This window comes from Bubalus kerabau, chromosome 2, assembly GCF_029407905.1.
Source record: "Bubalus kerabau isolate K-KA32 ecotype Philippines breed swamp buffalo chromosome 2, PCC_UOA_SB_1v2, whole genome shotgun sequence".
NCBI classification, from domain to species: Eukaryota; Metazoa; Chordata; class Mammalia; order Artiodactyla; family Bovidae; genus Bubalus; species Bubalus kerabau.
Genome location: NC_073625.1, coordinates 154,512,254 through 154,530,836, shown reverse-complemented (window position 1 = coordinate 154,530,836; position 18,583 = coordinate 154,512,254). Strand labels below are relative to the sequence as shown.

At 41.9% G+C, this 18,583-nt stretch overlaps 1 protein-coding gene and 1 non-coding gene across 2 annotated transcripts in view; both read left to right on the top strand.

The window, feature by feature from the left end:
- IQCJ (IQ motif containing J) overlaps positions 1 to 18,583 on the top strand; it is a 129,922-nt gene that overhangs the window by 6,739 nt on the left and 104,600 nt on the right. Inside the window, exon 3 of the mRNA XM_055570105.1 lies at positions 6,209 to 6,289. Within this exon, the coding sequence (XP_055426080.1) occupies positions 6,209 to 6,289 (81 nt within the window). The remainder of the gene's footprint in view (positions 1 to 6,208; positions 6,290 to 18,583) is intronic.
- Positions 9,348 to 9,419, top strand: TRNAC-GCA (transfer RNA cysteine (anticodon GCA)). Its single transcript has one exon. It is a non-coding gene; the product is annotated as a tRNA-Cys (tRNA).

Genomic DNA, 18,583 nt, shown 5'->3' with positions numbered 1-18,583 from the left:
AGACAAGTCCAATATGAAGCCCTGGGACTGAGGTCCAAGAATAAGTATTTATTGAAAGCTTCCTTTGTGTGATACTAATGAGGATCTGAGGTTGAGAACCAGTGGTCTACATATATTTTAGATTTTTTTTTTTGAGTTATTCAATAATCTCATTTAGCTTAATTCTCTGAGGACACACTTTCTCTGTGATGTTCAGCTCAGCTCGTTTACTTTTTAAATCTGACTATGCTGTTTTGTCATTATTGATTTTAATGGGGGAAGTGAACTCTAGAAGTTTTTTCCTGCTAATTGACCACTACTCTGTATTAAACCCCTCGCTAACACCAGCATGTATCTTTCCCAGCTCTGTGCTCTCAAGAAGATATGCGAAGACTAGTGGTCACTATGTGGACTTCTGCCTCATTGCCCTCCCTCTGTTTTTCTCTCGAATTATCTAGAAACCCGAGAAAGCTAAAAGCTTCTGAAAATGGCCAATCTGTTTTGTACACTTGTATTGCCCAGTCATGATTGAGGAATTCGAGGGATGGGATTCAGAGTCTTCTCTCAAAACACACAGGCCTGCGAGGCAAGCTTCTCTTTCATGCTGGTCCTAACTGCTCTGTCCATTTGCCTGGAATTCTGGTCCACTTCAGGGCCGCACTGTGTCCTTGAAAGCTGTCAAATTTGATTGAGAAATTGGGGTACTTTGAGTGAGCAGATTAGGCATTTCATTATAGCTGTAGCTGACTTGGGTGCTGATGTAAATCATCTCAGCTACTTGAAATGACCATAAGTTAAGTGATAGTGGTGTCGTGGCAGTTGATCTGTTATTCCCCCTTGGAACATTACATTTATTCTGAATGCTCAACAGGATTTTGTGGTAGACAGTTGATAGGAAGGGAGGGGAGGCTGCAACTTTATTCTGCTGCTGCTGCTGCTGCTAAGTCACTTCAGTCGTGTCTGACTCTGTGCGACCCTATCAACGGCAGCCCTCCAGGCTCCCCTGTCCCTGGGATTCTCCAGGCAAGAACGCTGGAGTGGGTTGCCATTTCCTTCTCCAAGGCAACTCTATTCTACTTGAGACCATATGCAGGAGCTTTGGGTGCACTTTTCTGTCTGTCTATCTGTCTGTCTTTCTCTCAGTAAAGTTTGGCATATGCCCATAAACAGAGAAGAGCAACTACTAAGGCCATTAATCAGGAAGGCGGCTGCTTGTGACTCTGTTGTTTTTGAGAATCATTTATTAACTTAAGACCTTAGGTTGAGTGCTATTTTTTGTAAATATTGAGCCAGGCTGGGTGCAAGAGTAGGAAATTCATGATTGCAAGTCACACAGTCTTCTGACATATTAATATAATCATTTTATTGTTCTGTGCTTAGTCACTCAGTCGTGTCTGACTCTTTGTGACTCTATCCATAGACTGTATCCCGCCAGGCTCCTCTGTCCATGAGATTCTCCAGGCAAGAATACTGGAGTGGATTGCCATGCCCTCCTCCAGGGGATCTTCCCAACCCAAGGATCAAACCCAGGTCTCCCACATTGCAGGCGGATTCTTTACTGTCTGAGCCAGCAGTAAAGTCCAAGAATACTGGAGTGGCTGGCGTATCCCATCTCCAGGGGAACTTACTGACCCAAAAATCAAACCTTCTGCATTGCAGGAGGATACTTTACCAGCTGAGCTACCTGGGAATCCCCAATCACTTTATGACCCACCAGCAATTATTGATATTAAAGTTCATTATAATTTAAACCTATTGGTATTTGTAGTGTATCAGTTCCCAAGGATGTATAAATTAACAAACGTTAACAAATTTGCTAATATTATAAAAATTGTTCTCATTATGGACTTGAGCCTTGTCTTTGGTTGCTGTGTATAGCAACAGGTAGGTCCAACAATACTTCATGTATATCTGTATTGCCCAAATTGTTAATTTCTAATTGTAATAATACAATATTTTAAAGTGTCCTTTTTACAAGGCCGTTGTTCCCACAAGACCATAGAATTATAAAAATAAGACTTTTCATGCCTACCACCACTGGCTTAGGTCTCTGTGGTGCCCTTTAATAACATCTGCCACATCTTTAGTTACTTTTTCAATATGCATCTCCTAAACTGTAGGACCATAAGAACAGTAACCATGTCTAATCTTTTCATCATTGTGTCCCCCATGTTTTGCATCATTCGTGGCACAAAGGAGACATTTAATATATCTTTAAATGAGCAAATAAAGTTAATAATGGACCCTGAATACCAGTGGCACAGACCAGACAAGGGTGTTTTTTCCCTTGCCCCTGAGCATCCCACTTGAGCAACCTCAACACTCTGTTGGGCTGTTGGCAGCATGCAGTGGCCATATCTAATCTACCACGCTTTCCCCATCACTTGGGTGTTCCTTTCTCGAGACGAGAAAATACATTCGTTATTCTAATGATGTCTCTTACACAAATTTTTTTCTTATCCTTTTCTCTTCTTTACTGTAACTATAATCCTGGTCTTTATTATCTGGCCAATTTGAATACCCAGCTAAATGATTGCCTTCATTCTCCTTGCTCACTCCCACCACAAGCCATTCTAAAACATCCCATTCATCTCATTTTCCTGCTTCAAGTTCTTTGTTTCCGTGTAGCAACATTTTTCAAACTGTAGATCACAATCCACTGATGATTTGTTCAACTGATTTGTTGGGTCACCACTGACCTTTCAAAAAATCTGAAATATAATTTAAAAATATCAGAGTACATTATATGTAGTTGGAGAATTCATGATTCCTGAGACTTTTGTTTCAGTTTTAAACACACGGACACAGACACATACACCCACTACCACATGATTAGATGTCCAATATTTTATGGTAACCACAGTCAGTAGAAGTTTAGTAAAGTCTGGTATTAAAATCTTCCAAACGGTACTTTGTAGTGGCAAGAGTTGAGTTTTAATGTGATTTCTGTTGAGTTGCACATAACCTCTCTGAGCTTCAGATTTCTCACCTCTATGCTATGGAAAATAATGCTTGACTAATAGAGGCCACTGGGAGAACTAAATGAGGTAATACATGCAAAATGTCACAACAGTGTTTTGTACATATTGTGTGGCCAATGACTATTAGTTTTCTGCTTATACAAACTTATTTCCCTTTATATTCCCACTTGTATTGTCCCCTTCCACAATATTTTTTTTTATTGTTCAAAAATAGCCTGAACATTTCACTTCTACTCTTTTTTCCCAAATAACATAGGTCACTTTTATAATCATTTAACAATGGCACTTCAAATCATCATTTCAATGAAAGAATACATTCATTTGTTTAGTTTGATGCTCACAGTCATGGAAATAAATTGCCATCAGAGGTCCCAATAATGTCGGTAGAGTCACTTTCAATGAATCATTTTGCTTGTCACAAAAAAGTGACAAGGTGAACAAGATCCTTAAGGTGGTGTAGAAAGATACCAGATCTAACTGGGCCCAACCAATAGCTGCATCCCAGATCCCCTTACCTGCATGGCCACGCCAGGTCAATAGCTTCCTGCCCTCCTCTCCCTATTCTCACGCCTTCAGAATGGGACCTCAGTACGATTTAGTCCTGCCTGGGCCTGCCTGGGTTGTGTTTCTGGAATCAATGACCTAATTTTTTAATTGATACTTAGTTAATTCACAATATTATATTAATTTTAGGTGTGCAACATAATGATTTACAATTCTATAGATTATACTACATTTAAAGTTATTATAAAATATTGTCTATATTCCTTGTGCTGTAAAATATATTCTTGTAGCTTATTTACTTCGTACATATTAAGAGTAGTTTGTACCTTGTAATCCTCTGCTTCTACTTTGTTATATCCACTCATGTTTTGTTTTAGATTCAGCATCTAAGTGATAACATACAGTATGTCTTTGACTTATTCATTAAGCATAATACCCTCCAGGTCCATCCATGTTGTTGCAAAGGACAAAATGTCATTCTTTTTATAGCAGAATAGTATTTCATTGTATGTATATACCACATCTTCTTTATCCATTCATCTTTTGGTGGACACTTAGGTTACTTCTCTATCTTGGCTATTGTAAATAATGCTGTCATGAACATTGGGGAGTGTGCAGCAGTATCTTTTTAAATTAGTGTTTTTGTTTTCTTTGGATTTTACTCCTTTATTTTAATATCTTCCTCATCAGTTGAGTTCAGTTGCCTAGTCGTGTCTGACTGTTTGTGACCCCATGGACTGCAGCATGCAGGGGTTCCCTGTTCTTCACCAATTCCCAGTGCTTGCTCAAACTCATGTCCTTTGAGTTGGTGATGCCACCCAACCATCTCATCCTCTGTCGTCCCCTTCTCCTCCTGCCTTCAATTTTTCCCAGCATCAGAGTCTTTTCCAATGAGTCAATTCTTCACATTAGGTAGCCAAAGTATTAGAGCTTCAACTTGAGCATCAGTCCTTCCAATGAATATTCAGGATTGATTTCCTTTAGGATTACCTGGTTGGATTTCTTTGCAGTTCAAGGGACTCTCAAGAGTCTTCTCCAACATCACAGTTCAAAAGCATTGATTCTTTGTCACTCAACTTTCTTTATGGTCTCTCACATCCATACATGACTACTGGAAAAACCATAGCTTTGACTATACAAACTTCATCAATAAAGTAATGCCTCTGCTTTTTAGTATGCTATCTAGGTTTGTCATAGCTTTTATTCCAAGGAGCTAGCATCTTTTAATTTCATGGCTGCAGTCACCATCTTCAGTGATTTTGGAACTTAAGAAAATAAAGTCTATCACTGTTTCCATTGTTTCCCCATGTATCTGGCATGAAGGGATGGGACCAGATGCCATGGTCTTAGTTTTTTTTTTGAATGTTGAGTTTTAAGCCACCTTTTTCATTCTTTTTCACTTTCATTGAGAGGTTCTTTAGTTCCTCTTCTCTCTCTGCTGTAAGGGTGGTGTCATCCGTGTATCTGAGGTTATTGATGTTTCTCCCAGCAATCTTGATTCCAGTGTGTGTTTTATCCAGCACAGCATTTTGCAGGATGTACTCAGCACAGAAGTTAAATAAGCAGGTTGACAATACACAGCCTTGAGTTGCTCCTTTTCCTCTTTGGAACCAGTCCATTGTTCCATGTCCGGTTCTACCTGTTGCTTCTTGACCTGTATACAGATTTCTCAGGAGGCAGATAAGGTGGTCTGGTATTCCCATCTCTTGAAGAATTTTCCACAATTTGTTATGACCCACACAGTAAAGGCTTTAGTGTGGTCAATGAAGCAAAAGTAGATTTTTTTTTTAATTTTCTTGCCTTTTCTATGACCCAGTGCATGTTGGCAATTTGATCTCTTGTTCCTCTGCTTTTTCTAAATCCAGTTTGAACATTTGGATGTTCTCCGTTCACGTACTGTTGAAGCCTCACTTGGAGAATTTTCAGCATTACTTTGCTAGTGTGTGAGATGAGTATGATTGCTTGGTAGTTTGAGCATTCTTTGGCATTGCCTTTCTTTGAGATTGGAATGAAAACTGACCTTTTCCAGTCCTGTGGCCACTGCTGAGTTTTCCAAATTTGCTGGCATATTGAGTGCAACACTTTAACAGCATCATCTTTTAGGATCTTCCTCATAGGTATTATCTTTACATGTTAACTTACTAATCCCTGTCCATTCTTCAAGGCCCAGCACAGCTGCTATAGTCTTCCTTGACCATTGTAGCACCCAGTGATTGTCCTAGGTTCATAGGAGCAATGGCATATATTCACAGTTCCTCCATCTTTATCCAGGGCTGACTGATGCTTTGTTCATAGTGGGAGCTCCAAAAAAGCTTACGGAATGAAAGGAGAAAAGGTTCAGTGGTAGTGACACCATTGGGAATGAATGAGACTCTCTCTACAACTTACTAGTTGGACAATACCAAGGGATTTGTCACATTCTACTTATGGCTTTTATTCCTCTGAAACAGTCTAATATTCTGCCTTTGTCTTTGTGTAAAGTAAATGATTTACATGCCTTAGATATGAATGTTGAGCTAAGTGGTAGAAATAAAAAGAAAAGCAATGTTAAAAGGCAAAACCACATTTTCTTTCTATGGTATGGTTATTTATCTACTATCCATCAATCAGAACTTTTAAGACTGTATTAATAAAATGAACAAAAGTGCATATGTACTTGCTTTGTCAATTAAATTTAAATTGGCACTTTTATTGATGACAGCTTTATGGATTCATTTATATTGAGGCATCATTTCTGTTTGTAGTCACCAACTGGCCATGGATGTGGAGAATAACATTCAAAAGTGTCACCTCAATCTACAGCCCTTGGACTCAAAGGTGAAAATGTAAGTTATTTTAAAGTTCACATTAAAATTTTTGTGTTTTCACAGTTCTTACTCTATTAATCTATGAACTATTCTGGAGTTCATGGGTATAAGAATCACACATTTATTCACATTTATATTTATATATTACACAGTATTTCTTCCCAGTTGTAAGTAGCAACAAAGCTGTTTTGAGCACACAGCACCATTGATGGATAACATAGGGAAGTATTTGATGGTCATCACTTTGTTTCTTGGTTTTTCCCTTTCAGGCAAAGTAACCTTCTTCAGATCTCACTAGTATTTGTCACTGCCTTTCTTCTCCGTAACTTGGTTTATTTCACCTTAGACCATGTCTTTTACACACATACACACACACACTTTCCACCCTCTTCCTTCTGTTTCCAGTCCAGCTCTTGTAAGAAAAAATGCTTTCCTTTTCCTCCTCACTTCTTGTCCTTTCCTTTCTTATTCTCTCTTAATATGGCCTAATGAGATTCTCCTTCTCCTACTGCAAGTGACTAAAGCATAAAAATACTGGTATATACACCTCAGTGTTAACAAAAATAAAACTAATGAGATCCAAAGACAGACAGGCTGTATTCTAGAACAAAATAACAACCTTCTAAAACTTTATTAAGAAAGTACCCATCGTAGTCACTTCGGTTGGCTGGTTGGTTTAGTCACCAAGTCGTGTCCAACTCTTGTGACCCCATGGGCTCTAGCCTGCCAGGCTGCTCTGTCCATGGGACTCTCTAAGCAAGAATACTGGAATGGGTTGCCATTTCCTTCTCCAAATAGTCACTTTAGAAGCAATTTTAAATTGTTTATGTTTGTACTCTGTGATCCTTTCCCATTCAGATTTTTTCTTTGGGGATAAGTTATGAGCATTACCAGTGAGTGTATATAGTCTTTCTCTCTCTCTCTTCCCCTTTCCCTCACCTTCCTTCCCTCCTTCCCTCTCTCTCTCTCTCTCTCTCTCTCACACACACACACACACACTCACAGCTTAACACTCTGAAAAGCATGTATCTAGAAAATCTGAACATGTCTGTGCTTGGTCAGGAACACTGATCATTTGCAAAAAGCCCAAAGAGGAATCTTTTAGGAAAGAAGTCACCTTGAAAAGGGGAGCATTGAGGTGTACAACTTTGAAAAAGTAAGCCATTGCTGAATGTAGGAATTGAAACAGAAATGATGCAGATATATAATATCCTGCTGGATAAAAGCAAATATGAATACACACCCCTATAAATCTACATTAACCTTGGTTATCAGTAAAAAGCTTACCTCTGAGTGAGCACACAGGGCTGCCTCTCAACGTAAAGTTCAGATGTGGCTTCTCAACCAGTCAGGCCCCCTACTAAGGAGCTGTGTGTCACACTTACTAAGTGAATAATGAATCAGGCTTCCAAATCGTTTTATGTAAGCTGTGTGTCAGCCTTGTTCCACAAGATGTTAGTTTCCAAACATAGGTTGCTTTATTGTTAGGAATTTTCTCATTAAGATAACGTTCTCTTAACTGAAAAAGCACTGGAAAGGAAGGTTGGCTGTGTGAAAAATTAAAGTGATTAATTTGTATGCTGAAATGAAGTTAAGAAACCTCCCTGGTCTTTTTTAGTTTTCATCTTCTCCAATCTGTAGAGACAGAGGGGCAGGTGCCAGAGAGAGGAGCAGGCAAAGGAAAAAAAGAATCTCTGTGCCTAAGAGCCCAGTAGCTCTGAGAATCTGGGATTTTATGTGTAGCTGGTATGATGGAGGAGTCTCAGCTCAGTGAGGTGCAAACAGAATGGTTTTATCTCTTCTAATAACTCTGAACCCCATTTCCACTCAGTGGAGGGGGATGAGGGAGAGAAAACTTAATCTTACCCAATAATGGAATTTGAGTCCCATCGGAGAATTGACTCCAGTTCAGTGACTCTTGTCTAATCTGGTTATTAAATTCTTAACTCTCGTGACAGTTTGAACACCTCCCCTCTACATGCATTATATCTTCCCCACAGCTGTGCAGCCGGCTCCCTTCCCTTCACTCTCCTCTTTCTCTTTCCCTGTCACCCCCCCTTTCTCCTCCCCTCCCCTTCCGGTGCCACTTTTCCCACCCTCTGAGGGCTGAACATCAAGGCTGCTCCAGGTTTCCTGTCGATGGTGAGCTTTCCCACCCTAGGCAGTTCTTTCCTTAAAAGAGTTGGGACTCTGTGGGAAGGGTTGCTGGGTCTCCCCTGAGCCCCTACCCGTGGTGCAGGTTGCACCCCTCATTGTGTCTCTTGCTTTGCTGGTGGTCTTCCCCAGGCTGACCTTGGCATTCTCAACAAGGAATATCTTGGCATACATCCATTCCTGCTTCTCAAGGGACCTTTAGACCTACAGAGCCTTGGGTATGAAAGGTGATGTTTTATTCCATGTTCCAGAGTTACTGTCAAACTTCACAAGCTTTCTGTTATGGTCTTCTGTCTTCTCTTGGTGAGAACCAGCTGGAAACCTATCTTTCCCAGGTAGAAGGGGTATAGGGAGAAGGAGAAGCTGGGGTTATTACATCATAACATTTGCTTTCCTGTAGACTCTTCAATCCCCTCCCTGATGAGGAGAGAGAAGTAGGGTTTTCTGGACAGTCCAGCCCCTGCAAGCCCCGAGATGGGATGTACTTTGGCAGGCCAATCTCTGGTGGGGGTCAGAAGGAGCAGGAAAGGATCTCAGTCATCCCCTCACACTCAGGATAACATTAAAAGGAGGCAGTTTGATAAGAGCACCTCCCTGGTGGTTCACTTGGTAAAGAATCTGCCAGCAATGCAGGAGACCCAGGTTCAATCCATGAATGGGGAAGATCCCCTGGAGAAGGAAATGGCAACACACTCCAGTATTCTTGCCTGGAAAATCCCATGGACAGAGGAACCTGGCAAGCTGCAGTCCACGGGGTCATAAAGAATTAGACATGATTTAGAGACTTAGTGCTTAGTCAGGAAAGTACACCATAGGTCTCATCAGGGGCCTTAAAGAAAAAGACAAAAATCTAGACTCCTGTTCATTTAATTAATAGTAGTTTGGGGGAACCTTGCTTTGCTAGGAGGTTTAGTGAAATGATTCCCTGGTGGCTCAGATGGTAAAGCATCTGCCTGCAATGCGGGAGACCTGGGTTCGATCCCCAGGTTGGGAAGATCCCCTGGAGAAGGAAATGGCAACCCACTCCAGTACCCTTGCCTAGAAAATTTCATGGATGGAGGAGCCTGGTGGGCTACAGTCCATGGGGTCGCAAAGAGTCGGACACGACTAAGCGACTTCATTTCACTTAGAGACTAAACTGCCACAACCAGTAGGTGGCAATGCAAAGTATTTGCCACCTGGAAGGAATTAGAGGCCTGTGGGGGAAAGAACAAGTGTGCTGAGAGTGGAATTTAGAGGAAATGTCAGGAAGAGCAAATCCCCTAGCTCAAGAATGCCGCCGTTAAGAGGTAATTTTGTGTTTTAGACTCGGAGGATCAAAGAACTGCATCAAAAGGGCGAAAGCAATCAGGATTGCACAGCTATTAATAAAAAGTCACTTTGGGGAGGTGAAAGGCAGGAAGATCAAGCAAAGGAAAGCCTCTTAAGTCAGAAAACTTAGTGAAAGCAAAAGTCATAGTGAAAGCACCATGACAAACGCTCTCATGCAGCCCTAAGACACAAAGTATTCTTTAAAAAATTGTTTTTAATTGAAGGATATTTGCTTTACAATATTATGTTGGTTTCTGCCATACATCAACATGGATCAGCCACAGGTACACATATGTCCCCTCCCATCTCCTCCCACCTCCCACCCCATCCCAGCCCTCTAGGTTGTCACAAGGTTTGAGCTAGGGCCAAGGCTGCCCAAGGGTCTGGGAATGAGTGTGCACAGCAGAGAAGTGCAGGCTTTAGCAGGGAGGCCTGGCTGCAGAGGGAGGAAATGGACCCTCCAAACCCCTTCAAATCCCTGCCCTTCACATCAGGGTCACTCCTTGCATGTTGCCATGAGACCAAAAGTGCATCTTCTGAACACAGGCCATCATTTAAAACTTGTTTATTAACTCTGTGTGCTCTGTCTCTTTATGTTTTTAACAATATGTTTATTTTGTGATGGAATAACATAAAGATCTATCAAATACGTATCATCTTTTAAAAGTCTTCTCATTAAATATGTTCAATTCCTCTCCTTACTTTTTATTAGTATATTGTATTTAGTGATGAAATAACATTTCAACTCTAAAAGGGAGAGAGACAGAGACAGACAGACATAGTCTTGAGAAGGAAGACAATTCCCCAAATAAAGTCAAACTCAAATCTCAGTAAAACCCGAAGTGCCTTTGTTTGAAAGTACTGCCTATCAATTTGTCAAAATTTTGTTTCAATTCAGTTCAGTCACTCAGTCGTGTCCAACTCTTTGCAACCCCATGAATTGCAGCACATCAGGCCTCCCTGTCCATCACCAACTCCCGGAGTTCACTGAGACTCACGTCCATCGAGTTAGTGATCCCATCCAGCCACCTCATCCTCTGCCGTCCCCTTCTCCTCCTGCCCCCAATCCCTCCCAGCATCAGAGTCTTTTCCAATGAGTCAACTCTTCGCATGAGGTGGCCAAAGTACTGGAGTTTCAGCTTTAGCATTTTGTTTAAATTTCATTAAAAGAAGCCATGAGGGATGAGCGGTTGAGAGAGCAGACTTTGAAGCTAGAGCACCCTACGATCAAATCCCAGGCCTACTCCTTGTCTGCTGAGTGACCTTGGGAGCATTGCTTGCCTCTCTGGGCCTTCACTGCATTCTTCTATAAAATGAGAACACGAACCATATCTTAAAAGATCGTAGTGAGCTTTCAATGAGAAAATCTAAGAAAAACATTTACATGTGTCTTCCCCATGCAATTGTACCTTTTCTAAACATATTTTTATATCAAATTGGGCTAATAAAATATTTCCTGTAAAGATCCTCAGAAATCCAGTATATCATATGCTGCAACCCACCAGACCCCTCTGTCCATAGGATTCTCCCAGCAAGAATACTGGAGCAGGTTGTCATTTCCTCTTCCAGGGGATTTCCTGTCCCAGGGACGGAATTTGAACCTCTTGAATTGGCAGGCAGTTTCTTTACCACTAAGCCACCAGGGAAGCCCTTATGATTTGCACCTATTACTTAAAAATATTTGAAAGTGTCTGGTTTTCTTAAGTAATTATAGTGATTTATCTAGAACCACTATTTGTCAAGTTTGGGGCTAAGTGACGTAAATATATATACCATATCTTTGACTCCTTGCAAGAATATGGAAACATTATTGTTGTTCCCATTTTGTGCATCAGCAAAGTGTAGGCCTGAAAGTTGAGTACTTTTCCCAAGGCCACAGCTAATAAGAAGTAAAACTGAGCAAGAACCTACATCACTCTAATCTGCCTGCAATGCACGAGATCCAAGATCAATCCTCGAGTTGAGAAGATCCCCTGGAGAAGGGCATGGCAACCCACTCCAGTATTCTTGCCTGGAGAATCCCATGGACAGAGGAGCCTGGAGGGCTACAGTCCCTAAGGGTCGCAAAGAGTCAGACACGACTGAGTGACTAAGCATGTACAAACATGTTTAGTTTCCACGAGGTTTTGTTTCAAGACATCAACACACAAAGATCCTGAACTATGTCCTCCCACAGACACACTGAACCCATAACTACGAATGGAACAATTCCCTCTCAGGGGGAAAATTAAAAACTGGTGGAGTGACCCCTTCATATTGGGCAGACAAGAGGGAAACCACATCAAAGTGGATAGGAAAGGCTGAGACAATCTCTCCATGAAATGCTGGTGTGATGACTCCTATTTGGGAGTGCACTCAAAATCTTGCGCTTCTCTCTGAGGAGACAAAGAGTTATACTCTGCATTGAACACCCCAACTGTCATGACTGGCCCCTAAGAGATGAGTCCTCCAAGCATTGGGCTTTGAGGACCGTTTGGCTCATGCTCACGAGATCCTAGAGGTTATGGTGAACTGAGGAACCTCTCTTAAAGAGCCTGCGTGCAGATTCACCCACTCCAGGGCTCAGCACAGAAGCATCCTTTAAAAAAGTGCCCAGACTTCATGTCAAAGAACTCATTTGCTGATTTGAAAGCTGGTCAGCCCCAGCACACAGGCTCTCTTTTATAGAAGAGGAGTAGGAATATGGACCACAACCAATGGAGAAAGTGTTCTTATAAACAGTTACCACTTCCAGGGCACAGCGAGAGGGAGCAGACCCAAGAGCTCAGTCTTGATGTGAAACAGGAGGCTTCTAATTAAGTGCACATCTAAGGGCTGACTGTAAACCTTTCCTGAGACATTGGGAGGTGGGCACTAATCTTCAAGTTGCCCCTCGGCCATACTCCAAAGCTTCAGCGTCTCTTGAAGAGGAGCTCTTGTGAGTGTCTGGGACCCCAGTTTTTACATCTGGTGCCCTGGATATTGGGCTTCCTTGGTGACTCAGTGGATAAAGAATCTGCCCATAATGCAGAAGACTCAGGAGCCTCTGGTTTGATCCCTGGGTTGGGAAGATCCCCTGGAGGAGGGCATGGCAACCTACTCCAGTATTCTTGCCTGGAGATTTCCATGGACAGAGGAGCTTGGTGGGCTACAGTCTATGGGGTTCCCAAAAGAGTAGGACATGGCTGAAGCAATTGAGTATGCACACCCTGGTTATTGTGACTGCCATCCAGGGAATGTTACCCCTTGATCCCTTCCTGGCTCTGGAGGCCGGCAGGGCTTGTGCTTATGGTCCCACAAGACTGTGTATATTTGTACTTTTTTGAAAGCTGCTTCCTGAGGGTCTAGCTTCCAATGAGTCCAAATCTAGGTGCTGACTGAGATCCCCCCCCTTTGTGGCAGTCACTGGTCTGTGTGTGTGTACTCAGTTGTTCAGGCATGTCTGATTCTCTGCAACCCCATGGACTGTAGCCCACCAGGCTCCTCTGTCCATAGGATTTTCCAGGCAAGAATACTGGAGTGGGTTGCCATTTCCTCCTCAAGGGGATCTTCCTGACCCAGGGATTGAACCCACGTCTCCTGCGTGGGCACACCCTTAGCTATTGGGAGTTATTAAAAATGAAATGGGTTGTTTGGATAAACAGAAGCTTGGGAGACAACCAAGATCTGGGGCAAGGTTGAGTGATAAGGTTTATCTCCTACACAAGCCAACCTTTCAAGACTGGGAGAGGGGGCTGTTGCATCTAATACATAGAAACTGGTAGTTGCAAGTAACAGAAACTCAACTCAGACTAACTTATATATATATATAAAAGAGATTTTTATTATATTACCTAACATAAATACCCAGGGGGCACAGTCACCAGGCATCTCTGTCTTCTGTAAGCTCTTCTCCCTTCATTCTCTCCCAGCATTGTGGCAAACTGGTCATGGATAGCTCAAGGTCACCAATTGCAAACCTCCAGGTGCCAGAGAGGGCTTCTCTTTCTGTAGCCTCTTGTTGCCTGGCTTGAGCCATGTGAGCTTCTGTGAACCAGTCGCTGCCCTCTGGGTGTTCAGTCTGGCACACAAGCTGCTCTCTACCATGGAGGGGTGGGATCTGCCTCATCCATAGCTCACTGGTTGAGGGTTGGTGGGTCCCCGTGGAGAAATGGGTGCTGGAACCAAGAGAAGGAGAAGTTAATGTTGGGCAGGCAAAACCTACCACTATGATAATAATAATATTAGTGGAGCCTTCCCGACAGCCCACATATGGTAGGGCTGATTGGGAGAATGCACACAAAAAGAGCTGTATAAAATCATTTCCTAAGATACTTAGACTTGTGTTTTCTTTGATAGTGCCCTCTTTTCTCATCCTCAAATTCCACTTACTTTGGGTAATAAAGTATTTTTTTAATTATTTAGTAAGTTTTACAAAAGAATCCAGATTTCTGACTGCCTTTGAAAAGGTCCGGTAACTACAGACTGTGCCTTGATGGGGGATTCCCCCTCACAAGGGGCAGGTATTGCCCAGTCTTGCCCCCACCTGACCCCGTCGACATCGGGATCCTCTTCCTATCTTCATAACCTTATGCTCTGCCATCATTTCTGGGATCCTCCTGCATCCTACCAGGTACCTTCACCTCCATGCCTTTGTCCAAGGTCTTTTCCTCTTCCTCCCTAGCAGTCTAAATCCCATCCATCCTTGAAAACCAGGACTCCCTCGAACCTCCTCTAAGCATCCCAACTCTCAGAGTGTTCTCTGCTGCTCTTCTCTGTAAGGACATCCAGAGATGACCAGAACTGCCCAGGCTGTGAGTCCCCAAGTACCTGTGAGTGTGGGAGAGAAGCACCGCCCTGTGAAACTGACGAGGTAGGGTAGAGGCAGATGATTATGCCGTCCCTGAGACAAGGGAAGATAAATTGGAATTGAGCTGGCAAAGAAATTGAAAAATGTATTTATCATCTCTTTTGAAGTAAATTTCTACACTTTATTTATAATTCAACATATGGGAACACACAGAGAGTGCTCCCTCTCTGCAACCAGCTTTTAAAGCATTATATTGATGGTATTGCTTAGTTTCAGAAGTAAAAATGTCAAGGTAGTTGGTGTTCAGGGTTTCCACTGCAGCCGTAAAGGAGACTTGTGAGTAGGAATTGTGATAAAGCTGGAATAAGAGAGTGAAAGTCATTCCCTTTGACCAAGGGACAAAGGCCTCTGCATTTTAATTCTCTCCTACAGTAAAATAACATTTAGAGATGGTATTCTGAGGGCTAATATTAGACTAATTTAATCTATGAACATCGTATCAGTGCAAAGAGGAGTAAATGTATGATGTAAATACTTTTCTATGATCTAGAGAGTAATAATAGCAAGGCTCTACCATTCAAAAGAAATAGTGTAGCAATTTAGAATAGCAGCCTAAAGTGATGTGACTGGCCTTTCATTTTTGACCCCTAAATTTAAAGAAAAAAGAACGAAATATAATATGCTTTCGACTAAGTAAAACTGTTTTCGTGTATGTAGACAGGATAATAAGGTAAATATTCAAAAATTGAAATAGCTTTTTAATTAAGGAAGTGAGTGGGCTTATACCAATAGATGATTTTAATGCCTATTTTAAAGGCATTTGTATATATAAGATTCTGATGCTGGGAAAGATTGAGGGCAGGAATAGTAACGGGCTATGGAGTTCCAAAGAATGGCAAGGAGAGATAAGAAAGTCTTCCTCAGTGATCAATGCAAGGAAATAGAGGGAAACAACAGAATGGGAAAGACTAGAGATCTCTTCAAGAAAATTAGAGATACCAAGGGAACATTTCATGCAAAGATGGGTTTGATAAAGGACAGAAATGGTATGGACCTAACAGAGGCAGAAGATATTAAGAAGAGGTGGCAAGAATACACAGAAGAACTCTACAAAAAAGATCTTCATGACCAAGATAATCACATCCTGGAATGTGAAGTCAAGTGGGCCTTAGAAAGCATCACTACGAACAAAGCTAGTGGAGGTGATGGAATTCCAGTTGAGCTATTTCAAATCCTGAAAGATGATGCTGTGAAAGTGCTGCACTCAAAATGCCACCAAATTTGGAAAACTCAGCAGTAGCCACAGGACTGGAAAAGGTCAGTTTTCATTCCAATCCCAAAGAAAGGCAATGCCAAAGAATGCTCAAACTACTGCACAATTGCACTCATCTCACACGCTAGTAATGCTCAAAATTCTCCAAGCCAGGCTTCAGCAATACGTGAATCGTGACTTCCAGATGTTCAAGCTGGTTTTAGAAAAGGCAGAGGAATCAGATATCAAATTGCCAACATCCTCTGGATCATCGAAAAAGCAAGAAAGTTCCAGAAAAGCATCTATTTCTGCTTTATTGACTATGCCAAAGCCTTTGACTGTGTGGATCACAATAAACTGTGGAAAATTCTGAAAGAGATGGGAATACCAGACCACCTGACCTGCCTCTTGAGAAACCTATATGCAGGTCAGGAAGCAACAGTGAGAACTGGACATGGAACAACAGACTGGTTCCAAATAGGAAAAGGAGTTCATCAAGGCAGTATATTGTCACCCTGCTTATTTAACTTCTATGAAGAGTACATCATGAGAAACGCTGGACTGGAAGAAACACAAGCTGGAATCAAGATTGCCAGGAGAAATATCAATAACCTCAGATATGCAGATGACACCACCCTTATGGCAGACAGTGAAGAGGAACTAAAAAGCCTCTTGATGAAAGTGAAAAAGGAGAGTGAAAAAGTTGGCTTAAAGCTCAACATTCAGAAAATGAAGATCATGGCATCTGGTCCTATCGCTTCATGGCAAATAGATGGGGAAACAGTGGAAACAGTGTCAGACTTTATTTTGGGGGGCTCCAAAATCACTGCAGATGGTGATTGAAGCCATGAAATTAAAAGATGCTTACTCCTTGGAAGGGAAGTTATGATCAACCTAGATAGCATATTCAAAAGCAGAGACATTACTTTGCCAACAAAGGTCTGTCTAGTCAAGGCTATGGTTTTTCCAGTGGTCATGTATGAATGTGAGAGTTGGACTGTGCAGAAAGCTGAGCGCCGAAGAATTGATGCTTTTGAACTGTGGTGTTGGAGAAGATTCTTGAGAGTCCCTTGGAGTGCAAGGAGATCCAACCAGTCCATTCTGAAGGAGATCAGTGTTGGGTGTTCATTGGAGGGACTGATGTTGAAGCTGAAACTCCAATACTTTGGCCACCTCATGTGAACAGTTGACTCATTGAAAAAGACCCTGATGCTGGGAGGGATTGGGGGCAGGAGGAGAAGGGGACGACAGAGGATGAGATGGCTAGATGGCATCACCGACTCAATGGACGTGAGTTTGAGTGAACTCTGGGAGTTGGTGATGGACAGAGAGGCCTGGCGTGCTGCGATTCATGGGGTTGCAAAGAGTGGGACACGACTGAGCGACTGAACTGAACTGAACTGAACAGAGGATGAGATGGTTGGATGGCATCCCTTATTCATTGGACGTTAGTTTGAGCAAACTCTGGTAAATATTGAAGGACAGGGAAGCCTGGTGTGCTGCAGTCCATGGGGTCACAAAGAGTTGGATACTAACTAGAGAATAAACAACAAACAACAAATGTCACATTTTATCAATTAAGAAAAGAAGAGGATATGCTTCCACTTCGAAGGGAAGAATACTGTCTTCTTAGTCTTCGACTTAAGGAAAACTGGTATGTCATTTTCCAGATCCCATAGAACTACATGGGAGAAGAAAATGCTTTAAATTCTTTGCAGATCTCACCTGGGTTTTTGTCCAGCAGTGTTTTGTTTTGTTTTTTTTTGAAGGTGTCATGCTGCCCCCTGCTGTTCATAAAGCTAAAATATAACTTCTCAAAGTGAAAGTCGCTCAGTCTTGTGGAACTCTTTGAGACCCCATGGACTATACAGGCCATGGAATCCTCCAGGCCAGAATACTGGAGTGGGTAGCCTTTGCCTTCTCCAAGGGATCTTCCCAACCCAGAGACTGAACCCAGGTCTCCCACATTGCAGGTGGATTCTTTACCAGCTGAACCACAAGGGAAGCCCAACTTCTCAAAAGGCTACTGTATCTTCTTTCTATGTTTTCTGAATAACCAAGGCAATTAAAAAGTGGGGCTTGGAGAGAGGAATACTTCATGTCCTATAAACGTGTGGGTATCCTATGAGTTGTCAGTATTCTCTATTTTTTAAGTTACTTTTAAAAAATCACATGCTTTTAAGTCCTTGATGGACAGGTTTGCAAGCTGTAGGTGTCCAAAAGTGGCAGAACTTTTCAGCAGTGCTCTGGCAGTTGCCCAGTGCTTCAGGCACTTTGGATGACATGGAAATTAGCTGCCAAACATTTGATACTCCCTTAGTAAAATGGATCACAGAAGAAACAATAGGATTACCACACTCAGCCACCCTTACAGGACCCTCTTAATCTTACAGGAGTCTCTCTGAGATCCTGTTTAAAATTTTAAACCAAAGGAAAATAAATAAATAAGGGTATATTTTGAGAAGACATTAAATAAGAAAACTGACCATGTATGACCAAGGGCCCCAGCAGCTCATAGTTTCAGGGAAAATTGGCCTCTGATCCCAGGGTTGTTTCACTGTAGCGTCTGGACTTTTCCTTGAACATTATAACTCACAAAGCCTTAATAAATGAGGGAACACATACAAATGTTTATGTGTTCTTTATGTCCTCTGATTATTGAGAATGGACAGTCTCTGAACTATTCTAGCCAAATGAAAACAAATGTTTGTTTATACAAAAACACCTTCAGTGACTTTGGTTGTATGTGGAAGAATTGAAAAAGATCAAATGCTTCCAGGAGTTGAGAAGAGATCATGAGAGAATCAGCACAGCCATTTAAAACTAT